The sequence below is a fragment of the Gekko japonicus genome, unplaced genomic scaffold (genome assembly GCF_001447785.1).
Source record: "Gekko japonicus isolate JY-2015 unplaced genomic scaffold, Gekko_japonicus_V1.1 scaffold334, whole genome shotgun sequence".
Classification (NCBI taxonomy): Eukaryota; Metazoa; Chordata; class Lepidosauria; order Squamata; family Gekkonidae; genus Gekko; species Gekko japonicus.
In genome coordinates, this window is record NW_015173683.1 from 265,791 (window position 1) to 281,438 (window position 15,648).

A 15,648-nucleotide genomic window follows, 5' to 3' on the forward strand; every position below is an offset into this window, starting at 1 on the left:
GCCAGACAGAAAGAAAGAAGGGATGTGCAAGAGTGTCCTCTACACACTCTGGCTAAAACTCATGGATGTTGCTGTAATATTGTATTACTGTACATTCAGGATAAACTGAAAAATTAACTGAACAAATGAGGGCTATTTGTACCATTAAAATTGTCTCTCTAAATTGTTTCCTGCATGCAGGAGAGGAGAGACACAAGGGTATCTTTTTCTCAATAGTTAAGAAATCAGCTATATGGGCCCATAACTATGACTATAAAAAAATGGCTTGTGGGGAAGCAAGAAGCATTCCCCCCTCCCAACAATCTGCTGTTCCAGAGTCAAATCCATCCTCCATAGTTGCTAGGGTCCTGTCTAGTTTGGCTCCTGTGACAGTGCTGAAATGTGCAAGTATGCTTAGTTTAGAATAATATGGAGACATGATAGAAACTGATTACTTTATTAATAGTATGAAGAAAAGGAGAACTTTTTCACCTTCTCTTACAATGTTAACAGAGGGAGCCTAAGCAGTCTACTCAGAATCCTACTCAAGTTTTTTTCCCCTTCCCAAATGGGGCTTACTCCCAGGAAAGTGTTGCTAGCATGACACAATAACACTCATAATCAGCCAGTGAAATTGATCATTAGATTAAGGAGCAAGACAGATTCTTCCTACAATGTACAGTTATGGAATTTACCAGCACAAGATTTGGTGACCACCAACCAAATGGATTTTACAAATGATTACAAAAATACATGGAGAATAGCATTGTCAGTAGTTTATACACATGCCCTACCTCCAGGGCTTTTCTTGTAGAAAAAGCCCAGCAGGAACTCATTAGCATAATAGGTCACACCCAACAGAAGAAACTCATTAGCATATTAGGCCACACCCTGACACCACAGCTCATTTGCATATTAGGCAACACTCCCATACCTTCCCTAGGCAAGCCGGCCGTTGGACAGGCTGGGGAAGGCACGGAGAGGCATTTAAATATCTACCCGATCCTTCCAGAGCCCCCCTGGCCCGCCCGTCTTGGGGTCGCTGGGGCGGTCGGTTTCTAGGCCTTCCCTCTGTAGCCACGCACACAGAGGTTTTGGCTGTAGTGGGCGTGGCCAACTCTGAAGCCAGCCGGAACTCCGTTCCTGTGCGATCCTGCCCAAAAATAGCCCTGCCTACCTCCATATCCAATGCAGGATATCACTGAATGGGCGGGGGGGGGGGGGGGGGACAGGCTGGGGCTTTTCCTTCATGTCCTGTTTGTGTACTTCCCAGAAGTATTTGGTCAGCCATTGATGGAAACAAAATGCTAAACTATACAGAGATCAATGTAAATGACATTTTTATGTTACCTCCTTGTATAAGAAACCTCAGAAAATAGTGAGCACAAGGCACCACTGTCCCTGCATTACTCCAGAAAAACTTATTTTCTGTAAATTAGAAACTCATTGAAGATGTTTTGCACAGCATATTTCATTCCAATATTTATTTGTTGCTATTTACTTCATTTATACTCCGCCTTTCTCCTCAGTTGGGGACCCAAAGCAGCTTACACCATTCTCCTCACCCCCATTTTTATCCTTACATCAGTGCTGCAAGGTAGCATAGGCCGACAGTGTGTGACTGGCCCAAGGTCACCCAGTAAGCTTCCATGGTAGACTTAGGATTTGAACTGGGGTCTCCCAGATCCTAGCCAAATGCTCTATCCACCACAGCATACCAATTCCCTTTCCTTCTGATAGATAAAATGTAGGCATCCTTAATGGAACAGAAATATATAAACACTTGAAACAAACTTGCTGTATCTGACATTTTAATAGGAAAGTAAGGAAGAAGATGCTTATTGAACTGAAGAGGGCAAGGGACTAATGGATCAGTTCTGTGAACAAGAGAGGAAGCTAACAGCTATCCATTTCATTAGAAGAAAAATAGTGAAAATAAACTAGCCTGTCCTGATGATCTTCATCAACTGTATGCAACTCTCTCTTCTCTCATATATTAACTTTTTGCTGAACTATATAGAGTCTGGGTTTTCCCCTTTATAGTTGTTGTTGTTCAGTCGCACAGTCGAGTCCGACTCTTCGCGACCCCATGGACCATCTCCCGCCAGGCCCTCCTGTCTTCCACCGTCCTCTGAAGTTGGCTCAATTTCATGTTGGTTGCATCGATGACACTGTCTAACCATCTCATCCTTTGCCATCCCCGTCTTCTTTGACCTTCAATCTTTCCCAGCATCAGGGTCTTCTCCAGTGCCCCTTTATAGTACTTGCTAGCAATTCGGTTAGTAGAAGAATACAGTTATCCAGAAAAACAGCTACTTGTATGATACCACAACAGTCTTATCTATGGCGATTGCTCTCTCTGTCTCTAATCCATACTTTAAAAAAAACATTCAGTAGACATTTGTAAAAGTCAACAGTTTCCTAACTAAACCTTGGACATGATGAACTTTGACCTGAGTATCTATCCTAGACAACCACTTCCCTGATAACTCCTGGTGTCATTGTTCTTCATCCCAGTCAACTTACTGAACTGTGTTCCTTTGATTTTTGAAAATGTGTTCTTGAATGAGTTATAATGATTATCTGTCAGAATCCCCCCCTCCCCCATGTGTCAGTTTCTTTGGTGTTGACCATGGTCACACATGGATATTTGGACTCCTCCACAGAGAATCCAGCAAGGAGTAGTTTGCCTGATGCAAGGACTGCTTTTTGTTTGCTTTGCTTGAATGTTACACAGGCAATGCAATGTCTCTCTAGAATAGTTCAAAATTATATAATCGTGTTGTGAATGCTTGAAACTTCACCAAATTATGATTTTTTTGGTTCTTTGGCTAAGGAATGATTTATTTCAATAGCATCCCACTTTCCTCCACGGAGCTCAGGGTCTAAGTCAGGGAGGAAGCGAGCTCTTTGTCCGAGGGGTCCGTGTTTTCAAAGGTTATTTTCCAGCCCTGTCTGCTTTGCAGTCTTCAAACAATAACAACAATGTCTAATTCTGAGCTGCTGGGAAGATGCTTCAAAAACAGACAAAAAACAAAGAGGTCTGTCCCCGCCCCCGCATGTCTAATCCTCCGTTTTCAGGACACTTTTCTTAACCGCAGCCCACAAGCCCCACCCCCGCCTCTCCCCGTGACCAGTCTGCGGACAGGACGGCAAACGGAGGAAGACTTCCGTTCCCTCGCGCGCCCTTCCTTTCCCGCCCACCCCGGCGAACCCGAGCCGGGAGGTGGAACAGCAGCTCCGTCGAACACCGCCCCTTGGTCCGTCCCTGTGCGCCGCTATAAAGGCACCGCTCGGCGGCGCTGCCTCTTGGGTTTGCCTTGCGCCCGCCTTGCGTAGCTGCCTAGGCTTCGCCGCCGCCATGGTGCTGCACCCGGTTATGAGGAAGCTGGTTGACAAGCGCGTGGTGCTGGCCAGCGCGTCTCCGCGCAGGCAGGAGATCCTCACCAATGCGGTGAGTGGGGCACCCGGCTGCCAAAGGGCCTGCCATGGGGGAAGCGGCGGGCGGGGAACTGGCTCGGCTCTCCCAGCGGTTACGCGCCGCTTAGGGAATTTCGGTGGCTTTGCGGCGCCTGCCGGGGAAGGCTACACCTGTTGAGTTTCCGCAGCTCAGTGGAGGGGCGGGGCGGAGGCAGCGTCAATCTCGTGAGCTGTCACTTGCCTCCGTGCTACTGTGAGCCTGCGTGTGAGCGTGCTGCTACTGCGTGTGGAACAGCTGGTTGATTCAGCCTTCAAGCTGGCAACCTAACAAACGTTGTGTCGAGTCGGGCTTCCTTTAGTTCAGGCCTTGACCACTAGTTCTGGAACATAAAGGGCCTTTTGTTGTTGTTCAGTTGCCGAGTCTGACTCTTCGCGACCCCAGGCCTGCCTGTCTTCCGCCATCCTCTGCATTTCATGTTCGGTGCATCGATGACACTGTCTAACCATCTCATCCTTTGCCGTCCCCGTCTTCTTTGACCTTCAATCTTTCCCAGCATCAGGGTCTTCTCCAGTGAGGGCTCCCTTCTCATTTGGTGGCCAAAGTATTTGAGCTTCAGTTTCATTATCTGGCCTTCCAGGGAACAGTCAGGGTTGATTTCTTTTAGGATTGACTGATTTGATCTTCTTGCAGTCCAAGGGACTCTCAAGAGTCTTCTCCAGCACCATAGTTCAAAAGAATCTATTGAATATGTGCAAATTGCTTTGCTTTAACTGCTGAGTTAGTCCCAACTGGCACCTCTCACACGTCTAGGATTAGAACAGAGTCCATTAGCACTTTTAAGACCAACAAAGTTTTATTCAAGGTATAACCTTTCATGTGCATGCACACTTCTTCAGATACATTGAAATGGAAGTTAGCAGTCCACACATATAGGTAGAGGGTATGCAGCAAATTAGTGTAAGCATAATCAGGGCTGTATTTTGACTCTTGTGGGCCCTAGGCACTTTTGCCTTTGTGGTCTCCTCCCACCATAATAATATCAATATTAAAAATTATTTTAGATAACTTTAAATACTTCAAGATTTTGTTTTCTGTTTTAGGCAAAATGAAATAGATTTCTGATGTAAGAAATTAAAACATTTTCTCTGACCCTAAAAGTTTATTTCTTCTTCTTCTGATTTTAAAAGAAATTAAAACATTTTTGTGGGCCCCTAAAAGTGTTGTGAGCCCTAGGCACTGTGCCCAATGGATAAATCAGCCTTTAGCATAAGTCTAAAAATTGGACATAGATACATTTGATATATTTATTTCCTTCACTATGTTTTCCCTTGGAATTAAACCCAAACAAATGGTGACCAGATAAACAAAGCTTGTTATTCCAGTTTGGTCCTCGCATCTGTTAAACATCTTGTATTCTGCTTATGCTAATTTGCTGCTCACCCTCTACCTATATGTACGGATTGGTAATTTCTGTTTCATTGTGTCTGAAGAAGTCTGCTTGCACATGAAAGCTTTGACCTTGAATGAAACTTTGTTAGTGTTAAAGGTGCCACTGGTCTCGAACTTTGTTCTGTTGGTCCAGACCATCACAGCTACCCACCTGAAAATTTAGGATTAAGCAGCAATAAGCTTTACAGGTTCAGAAGACACCAGTGAAGGATTAAGTCCTTGTTCTTTTCTTGTAGATTCATTTGAAATGTGGTGTTGGAGGAGAGTTTTACAGTTACCATGAACTGCTAAAAAGACAAGTGTGTTCTAGATCAAATCAAGCCCAAACTCTCCCTAGAAGCTAAAATGACTAAACTGAGGCTGTTGAACTTTGGTCACATAGTGAGAAGACAACAATCACTGGAAAAGACAGTAATGCTGGAAAAAGTTGAAGATAGCAGGAAAATAAGAAGACTCAACAGGAGATGGATTCATCCACAGTCCTCACTTTGCAAAACCCGAGCAAAGTTGTTAACAATAGGACATTTTAGAGAAGCTTCAGAGTTTCCTGGAAGATACGGAGTCCCTGGACCCGTTCCAGTCCAATTTCCACCCTGGCCATGGGATGGATGCATCCTTAATGATGGAGGCCCAGGTCACAAATGTTTCTAGACTGGCGTTTCTCCAGTTGTGCCAGATCAGGCAACTGGCCCCCTATCTGTCTCACCCCAACCTAGCCATAGTAATCCATGCAACAGTCGCCTCCAGGCTAGACAACTGTAACTTGCTCTACACAGGGCTACCCTTGAGGCTTACCCAGAAATTACAACTGGTTCAGAATTCAGTGGCCCTGTGGTCCTTACTGCGGCCCCACTAACAGCACATAGCCAACTGGTGCTGTGTCAGCTGCACTGGCTCCAGATTGAATACTGGATCAGGTTCAAGGTTCTGGTATTAAGGCCCTAAACAGTCTGGGGCAATGTATCTATGGGACCACTTCTCCTGGCATAACCCTCAAAGAGCATCACACTGGCAATCTGTAGCCTGAAGGATATCTGGCTGTCCTTGACCAGAGCCAGGGCTTTTCCAGCCCTGGCACCAGCCTGGTGGAACTCTCTGCCTAATGACATCTGTGCCCTGTGGGACCTAATGCAGTCCTGCAGGGCCTGTAAGACAGAGATGTTTTGCCAGGCCTATGGTTGAGAACAGCAGTGGTTGACATCAAGCCTGGCCCCCTCTATCCTTCACCTCTCCACCCCTCCAAGGGGTAGGATACAAATGGTCAATGCCATCTGAAATAATTCGATTATTTTAAAGATTTTTGGCCTGTTTTTTATAATTATTTATTGGAATGTTAGAGTGTATTTATTGAATGTTGTGAACCACCCTGAGCCTTCATTGGGGGAGGGTGGTCTAGAAATAAAATCAAATAAAATTAGTTACTGTATTCTCCTTATGGCAACATTCATAAGTGATGCTACTGTGTACATCAGGGTTCTGCTAGAAATCTGTTGTTTATAAAGATAATCTGTCGTATGGTCTGTCATTTGTAGATATGTGTTTTGCTAGCATGGCTTAAACTGCAGTTTCTGTAATTCTGAATTGAGTTTGGTAAGAACTAGTACTGAGTACGAGTCTCTCCTCCAGGGTCTTAAGCAGAAAACAGCCACTGAATTTCTCATTTTTTTTACAGGGCCTTCGATTTGAAGTTGTTCCTTCTTGGTTCAGAGAAACACTTGAGAAATCATCTTTTACAGCTCCTTATGAATATGCTGTAGAAACTGCAAAACAAAAAGCTCTGGAAGTGGCTAACAGAATGCACTTGGTAAGTCTTTAATCTTCATTGTTGAATTTAGTGCTCCCTGAATTAGGCTCCAGGTTAATTTGGTTACTCTTACAACTAAATCCATTTCTCAGGCTGATTGTTGCATTCACTGTGCTTTTTTCCCTATCTTACTATGTTGAGCAACAGCCAACGAGGTAACAGACCTCCTTCCTGGGTGATCTTGAGTAATTCACAAGGTCTCAGCCTAAGCTGCATCACAAGGATGTTGTGGGGATAAATGGGGTATTCTGACCAAAGCTCATTGGAGGAAGGATGGAATACAAACATAATATGGCTAACACAAAGGCTGAAAGCACAGAGATCAGAATGATGGTAATAATGATAATAATGATAATTCCAGGTGGTCAGGTGTGTTGGTTGGATGCAGCAGAACAAATTTAAAGTCCAGTGGCACCTTTAAGACCAACAAAGGTTTAAAGCTCATACCTTGAATAAACCGTTGTTGGTCTTAAAGGTGCCACTGGACTCTAATAATGATAAAGTTGTTAGTCTTTTATCGTATGATAACATTTGAATCTAACAGCAAAGATTCCTAGTAACACCTGTTTGCAGGTTGGCACTTTCAGGAGGTTTTGCTCAGATGAGTAGAGCTTGTCACAATGGAGCATGTCAGGAGAGGCAGTTGTGCAGTTATACAGGCCCAGTGTCTTCAAGGATTATAGGTAACTAGGAATAAGGCCTGTTGTGGAAATAAATACAATGAGCTCTAGAAAGAGGCTTTGGGAGAGTGCCCCAGCCTTTGGAACTCAGCGTCAATTTGCTGTGGCAACCTCAGCAGGGTATAAAGACACAGAGTCCACCATTTTCTCCAGGGTGATCTCTACCTTCTGAAGAACAATTGTAATTCTGAGTGATCTCCATCCCTCCCCTGGAGATTGGCAACAATGGTTCCCCCAGGAGGAAATGGCTGATTTGGAGGGTGGAGGCTATGGCATTGTACCTCTGAGGACCCACCCTCCTCAAATCCCACCCTTTCTGGGCTCCACCCTCAAATATCCAGGAATTTCCCACCTGGAGTTGGCAACCCTATCTACTTCCCAGCCAATTAGCAACCTGCCTTTATTTCCCCCTCACTCTTCAGCTTTCCATCTCCCCCCCACCTGCAGCCTCTACCATGCTCTGAAGCCCTGACTGCTATGTCACATTGGCTGTCATAGGGAGGCCATCTCAGCAGGGCATAAGGACACAGAGTCCACCATTTTCTCCAGGGGAACTGGTCTCTGCCATCTGGAGAGCAGTTGTAATTCTGAGTGATCTCCAGCCCTCACCTATTTGCAATAATAGTTCCACAGGAAGAAAAGTAGTCTTTCTCTGCAGTGGGGACCAAAGGAGCTTACATCATTCTCCTCTCCCCCTTTTGACTTGCACAAAAACCCTGTGAGGTAGGTTAGGCTGAAAGTTTGTGACTGGCCCAAAATCACCCACTCAGCAAGAACCTGGGTCTAGCAGACCCTGCTCTGAAGCACTGACTGCTGCGCCTAAGGTAGCCAACCTCCAGGTGGAGCCTGAAGATCACCAGGTATCACAACTGAACTCCGACAACAGATTTCTCCCCCCTGGAGAAAATAAGTGCTTTGGAGGGTGGCCTCTATGGCATTCTGTTCAGCTGAGGCCTCTCCCCTAGTCAGGATTGGCCTCAATGAGTTTTCTCCCAAAGGCCAAAATATGTGTAGAAAGGGCCTTTTACTGACAAAACCAAGCTTGGTTGCCTAGCAACGGGCACTGAGGGGAAAGTAGGGTTCCCAGCTCTGAGTAGAGAAATACCTGGAGATTTGGGGGGCAGATCCCATGGAGGGCAGTGTTGGGGGGCGGCGGAAGGACTCAGCAGGGTATAATGCCATAGGGTCTACCCTCCAAAGCAGCCATTTTCTCCAGGGGAACTGATCTCTGTTGTCTGGTATCACCTGGTATCACAACTGAACTCCAGACAACAGCTCTCCCCCCCCCCCTCGGAGAAAATAACTGCTTTAGAGTGTGGCCTCTATGGCATTCTATTCAGCTGAGGCCTCTCCCCTCCCCAAACTCTGGCTTCGGAAATGGCCAATGTGGGTGGGACTCAGGCAATGCAGCCAGTGGATAGGGACAGGTTCTGAGTGACACATCATGGAGCCAATTGATTTAGGAGTGTGTGGAATGTTCAGAAAGTACCACCCCACTATTCAATTATATATAAGGAAAGATAGCTAGAAAATGGCATTGTGGGAAAGCTGAACACCCGTTCTCCTATTCTGTGGTCGAATTCAGTGCCTCATGTACCTGCTGTCCCCCCCCCCCATCTCAACTGGCCTTGAATGTATACTCAGCATTGAGCTACAGCCATGCGTTGTTGTCTGGTGAACCGTACCTATATGATTCGTATTTTTATAATCCAATCCTGCTGTGCATTTTTAGGTGTGTGCTTTAAATACCATAAACATTAAAAAGGGCTTTACAAATGTGATCTGTGGAACTGCTCTGAGATTGAACCTGTGAATCTTCATGTGTAAAGCAGGACTCGGAAGTTAAGGGGCAGGGGAACAATCAAGTAAAATACACTCTTTGTTTTTTTCAGAAACATCTTAGAACACCAGATGTTGTTATAGGAGCAGACACTATAGTCGTAAGTTATGATATAAACTAATGGCTGATAACTAAATCAATCTTATTAGCAGTCTGTGTTTTAGTAATAGTGCAGTCCACAGTAGATACAGGGTGTGCTGCATCATCTAGCTTGCCTTTCCATGAACAAGCCTTTTTCAGTATCCATTTTTTCCATCTAATATTATTGTCTTATTAGAGCTTTTTCTTAGGGTTTATCTGCAGTGATGCCTTTCCATTAATTACTGTTTAGTGTATGGAATTACACTTAACTCACCTTCAGTGTTTACTAGATATGCAGCTGTTAAATAGCTAATCATTATCTGAGAAAATCTACTTTCTCAGATAATGATAAAGTTGTTCATGCAACGTAACATGAATCTCTTAATTAGGAAGATGAAGGAAGATCTGAGTAAATGGGCTAGTTATAAGTTGTTGCAGCTAGGTAAGATACCAGTATTTAAAAAAAAGTCAAAAATTATCTTTATTATGATTGCACTTCCCCTAGTGATTACTAGACAAAATTCAGTCTATCTGGATTAAATTTATTTGGGAGGAAAAGACAGCTAGACTACAAAATCTGGTCCTGCTGCAGATGTGGAATAACAGTGGTCCAACAGCCCCAAATATAAAAATATACTATGATCTTTTAGTGGGACTTTCCTACTGGTTTATAGAAGGCCTAATTCAAAGAGGCTGGGAGTTCAAACAGCTAGGATGGACATGTCTATTAAGAAGTTGAATATGGTTGAAAAAACAATACCAGCAGGACACAGGATCTAATGAGATTCGATTGGCATTATCTAAGGGCTGGGATCATTGTACAGAGAGGATGCATTTGAAATTTTCTTCCTGTTTACTATTTTTGCGAGGAGGCATTCCAATGAAGTCATTTTGATTTCTGGCCCAAAATAGAATATGAGATTTTTGTAAAGAACACTAGTACATCTTTTTTGGAAATCCAACAAAAATTCAAGCAAATAACTCCCTTTCTATCAAGATAAACAAAGTAGACATTTCATACACAGCAGACAAGCACAAAAAACATGTTTACGTCCTTGGATAAGTATGAATTAATATCTATACATTCAGGTTTTCAGAAAAAATCAGTAGCTTCTGTTTACACAACATTAGCAAAGATAGAACAGAAAAGTATTGTGCATATAAAGATAAATGGGAAAGAGATCTGCTAATTCAAACACTAGAGAGTTTATGGATTAATTTCCATGAAGTTTTTTTTTTTATTTGACGAATGTGTTTTCCAGGTGTTAGGGGTACCTAATGTAGCACAACATGAAATCAAAGTGTTTTGTAGATAATATATTATTTTTAAAAAATTGAATTTTATATTTTTGTATATGTTAAAATGCTGTACCTGAGGAAGATCATGAAATTCAATTTTCTGATATATGTTGGAGATGTAGAAGATATTCTGGTACTTTTATTATGTTTGGTGGTATTGTGCAGTTAAAAGAAAATTTTGTGGCAAGGTCTTTTCGGAAGGAAATAAAATTCTTCAAACAGATTTACAACCTGACCCTAAATTACCACTATCAAATACCTTCCCATGTGGCTTACAAAAAAAACACCTTCTTCATTGGAAATTTGTTTAGAGTCGAAGGGATGCTCATTGCACAGATATAGAAGCAAGAGAAAGTACCAAATATAGAAGGATGACTTAAGAAAGTTTGGTGTATGATACTCATGGAGAAACTATCTGCATATAAAAGATTCTGTTAAAGAAAAAGTTCGACTCAGAGTCAGTTCAGTCAAATGTGGGTTCCATTCATTACATTCAGGAACAAAACTGAACTGAGAAATTTAGTAAGAAACAAGATACTGAAAGTTGTTTAAAGAAGATGGGGACGGCAAAGGATGAGATGGTTGGACAGTGTCATCGATGCAACGAACATGAAACTGAGCAAACTTCAGAGGACAGCGGAAGACAGGAGGGCCTGGCGGGATCTAGTCCATGGGGCTGCGAAGAGTCGGACTCGACTGTGCGACTGAACAACAACAAAATTGGCTATAATTTTTCTTATTTCTTTTTTAATCCATGTTGAGATTTTAGAAAGAGAAATTATTATGTGAAAACTATGTCTCGTGGGAGTTAGTAGCAGTGCTAGGTGGCAGAATTAATTGCCATCTATGTAAATTTTGTGTTCCTTAACCTCATTTCCTAAGGTAACAGGAATGTATATTCCGACAGGACACTTGCAAGAAATATATTTACCGACAGGACACTTGCAAAGGAGGATCAACATATGAGAGTAGATAACCTTTAACATGCCGATTTTTGCTTAGCTGGGGGCAAAAATAATTTAAAATTGTTGGGGTGGGGGTGGGGAGCTTTGCACTGAAGTTATCACAAGGTAGTGAAAACATACCCATTTCTCCTGTCCCACCTGCCCCTACATTAACATTACAAGACAAACATGGGGTTAGGAAGTCCATCTATGTAATTTTCTGCACATATGCCCACTAGCTGGAGTGAAACAATTATGACAATGTTGTTTCTGTTTCAGACCATAGAAGAACAGATCTTGGAGAAACCAGTAGATAAACAAGATGCATATAAGATGCTTTCAAGGTTTATGCTCTTTAAAATAATGGTTAAAATACGAAATGTGCTTTCTGTGTCATTGCTTATATCTATAAGTCTAGCCATGTTCAATGTACTAGTTTCATTAAGGTTATGCAGTTTAGATGTAGACATTATTGTCATTTAGATCCAGGAAAATAAGTTCAGTGTGACTTAAATTTGGCTCAGTTGGGCCCCTTTATCAGTAGCAAACAATTAGAACTATTGTGCAGCAGCATACAAAGACTGTGCACAGTAGAGTTTGATTTTTAATAGTTTACAATGAAGTTTCGTCTTAAGTACATGTATACTTATGTCTGTACCTTTCCTTTATCATATGAAATCTACTTAATTGATTTAATATTTTATGTATCTTTGACTAACTAATTATGCTATTGTATCATGCTCAATTTGGAAGGTGTCAGTGTTGTAGTACCAATCTGGTGCTCTGATTTCTGGCCGCAAAAAAATGTGCTTTAGTTTTTTATTGCTCTAAAAGGAAGATCTTATGTTAGACCAGATGTATGTGATTATAAAACAGAATAGCTTGTTAATGTTGCAGCATTATTCAAAACAGAGAAAACATGTTTCTTAAAAAGTCATGTATCATATTAAGACTTTATTGATATAACTGGTATTTATTGCTACTTAAATAAATAAATCTTTTCCTCTTAACAGGCTGAGTGGGAAGGAACACAGTGTCTTCACAGGTGTTGCTATTGTTCACTGCAGCTGCCAAGGTAATTGGTGTAAACAAGTGTAAATGCTAATGACAAATCAAAATTTGCATTCATTTCTGCATCCGACAGAGGGCCAAATGGCATGAGACGTTTTCCTGAGCTGAAACAGCCATGGGGGAGGGGCAGTTATTTGCCCCATTTTGGAGCTGCACCTACATGAACACTGCTCCAAAGTTGGGCAAATAACTTCCGCCTGGAGTCATATCGTGGGAACAAATCTGCATGTTTATTTTAGATTTCCAGTCCAGCATTTGAACAAATTAGTCAATCAAAGCAACACAGAAAAAAAAAGAATATTTTGAGGAAGGCTGAGATCTAGAAATCATCTGACCCTTGTTGGGCATTAGCCACCATCCATTTAGATCAAGGGTAAGGAGCTGCGGTGGCTCAATTGGTTAAGGGAACCTTTACCTTTACCTTAAACTTCCATTAACACAGGTGGAAAGCATCAACTGGGCTTTCTTCTGTTTATCTTCCCACAAATTCCAGATAATTCTCCCATTTCCCCAGAATACCTGCCCTCCAAATACTTGTTAATGATGAATGCATCCATGATCATGCAAAAGGACACAAAACAATGCTGCCAGAAATTATTTCTTGTGAGGTCAACCTTTATCTAACAGTATTACATGAAAAGTTGATCCTGACAATTGTAAAGGAGAAGAGCATTAAAAATTAGTGACTGCGGGCAGTTTCCTTGGCAACTAAAGTTTCCAAAGGCTGAAATCTGGAGCCACTTAAGGATGCCTGTCTATACAACCATCAACATGGCTTAGAATCCTCACTTTTTATAGTGTTCCATCAGACACTATCCTGATGAAGGTATCTTCGGGCTGTGTACTATACTAAGTCTTATTATTTAGAATGAAACAGATTTTTTAATATCTGTTAAAACATAAGGAGAAATCCCAAATTTAAACAAAAGTGGGCTAGAGCCAAACTCCCACTAACAGAAGGAATTTGTCCGTGAGAATCTTTCCCATTTTTGCCCTCACCAACCAAAAAGCCGCCACTGAAGGTTCAGGCCCCCTGTGAAGTGCAGCATGGAGAAGAAAATGAGCAAAATTGCTCCACCCCTGCTCGTGCAAGAGCTTTTGCTTCATTCACCAAACTTGCTCTGCTTACACAACGGTGTATTTGCCAGGAGCAAGTGTGCCTAATTTCCCCTCCTTATGGTAGCTGGCAGTGCCACATAGCATACTGTTCAGGAGAGATCCCTGATCATCTGGACTGGCTTTTGTGGATCCGTTCCAGGACAGAGAAGGCAGGGTAGATATCCGCTGGCAGAAACACCTGAATTTGGATCAAATTCAGTGTCCCCAAATAAACCAGAGAATAGCATTTAAATGTTTTATCTAGTAACATCATGAAACCCAGGATCCAAACAACCAGGAAACTAATTTGTGTGCGCAGGTGGACTTTGGAATTGTGTTTCTCAAACAGCAGCTATCTGTGCCACAAGGCTAACCATTTTTGAAACCAAGGCATGTTCCAAAAGCTATTTCTACTGTGGCTTGGAAGCTTATGGTTTAAAAGAGGAAAAGGTGAAAATCTGCCTGGGTGTGCCCTTAGTGTACCTAAAGTGACTTTTTGCATCCCATCCAAATTTCACTTAACACAATTCTAGATTTTTAATCCAATTAGATAGCATTTTCAAAGGCCATAGAATGGATTGCACAGGGTTTTTAAAGCTTGAAATTATACGTGCTGCTAGAAGAGTATCTAACTAAACTATCAAATAAAATATGAAATATAGCTGCATTATTTACTTCCATTTGTATAAATTTCTGGTTTCTGATCAAGAGACTGAAATTAATGACACACAGTGCCAATTTGGAAAAAAAATTGAATGAAAGGACAAAAGAAAGTGTAACTAGATGGAGCTAAAGTTGTGAATGAGCACAAAATATCTGACTCTACTGGGGTCTCCACCATGGTGCCTATGGTGCTAGGGTTGCCAGAACCCCAGTTCCAGAGGTGGTTTCCCCGATTTCAGGGGCTCATCGTTGCTAGCCAATTGGCCGGTGGGGGGAAGCCCTGCCCCAAGCCCTTCCCCCAAGATTGACCACCCGCAGCCACCCCTGCTGCAAGATTTAAAGGGCCCTCCTGCTGACCAGCAGGAACATATGGCCCACCGATAACCTGGAGGGCCGTTTAAATGCTTTTCAGAAGAAGTTGGAGGTCACACGCCTGTACTCCAAGCTGCACATTTGCAAATTAAAGGTGGGGGGGCACCAGTCCCCACCATGATGACATCACTTCTGCATGACATCATCGCATTGGGGCCCCCACCCCTCCAGTAATGCCCCCCAAAGTCCCCCACTGGGGACTTGGAAGGACCTGGTAACTCTACATGGTGCCCACTGACACCTTTTCTGACATCTTCGAATGGTTTTTAGAAAGTGGGTGGGGCTTTTGCCCAGCAAGACTTCTGATTGGCCACTGAAGATTTGATTGCCTGTGCAGATTTTTAAGAACATTGCTTTGGCATGGCACAGGGGTCTTCACTGTGTGACGGAAGGTAAGCTGTAGCTACAATTTTTTTTGTAGCTGGCTCTGGCTCCTCCTACAGCCATTTTGTGGCAGCCATTTTGTGGCTGCACCCACCACCATGTCATAATTCGAAAGATGCCCACAGGCTCAAATAGGTTGGGGACCCTTTGACTATACAGTGTCTGCACTGTTCATATGGCACAGAAGTTAAAGTGGCAACTGTAACTTACAAATCTACTCATACTCCCCAAACCATGGAAGCAATAAGGTAAGCTCCTTAATTCAAAGTGCCTTAACAGTTTCTTGAAACTGAAGGTTTTTCACGTTGTAACATGTCTTTCATTCTGTAAGCCTAGCTGTATTCCTCACTTTGAGAGGAAATACTCTTCTCCCACCCTTCTAGTCTGAAGATGGTTAGAGTGAAACTGAAACTCCCACATTTGTATATTCCTTTTCATGTATGGCCCAAACATGCTCATCCCAATTAAATAATATTTTGCTGAGGCTCCAAAATAAACACAGAGCCCCCTTGCAACAGTGTTCCTCTTCTTTTCAATGAAGTACTTATATTATTTGGAAAGCT

At 42.6% G+C, this 15,648-nt stretch overlaps 1 protein-coding gene across 1 annotated transcript in view; it reads left to right on the plus strand.

Moving 5' to 3' along the window:
- The first annotated feature begins 3,198 nt into the window (after positions 1–3,198).
- ASMTL (acetylserotonin O-methyltransferase-like) overlaps positions 3,199–15,648 on the plus strand; it is a 31,579-nt gene continuing 19,129 nt past the window's right edge. Inside the window, exons 1-5 of the mRNA XM_015423067.1 lie at positions 3,199–3,433; positions 6,522–6,653; positions 9,226–9,273; positions 11,777–11,841; positions 12,511–12,572. Of these exons, the coding sequence (XP_015278553.1) occupies positions 3,341–3,433; positions 6,522–6,653; positions 9,226–9,273; positions 11,777–11,841; positions 12,511–12,572 (400 nt within the window). The 5' untranslated portion in view covers positions 3,199–3,340. The remainder of the gene's footprint in view (positions 3,434–6,521; positions 6,654–9,225; positions 9,274–11,776; positions 11,842–12,510; positions 12,573–15,648) is intronic.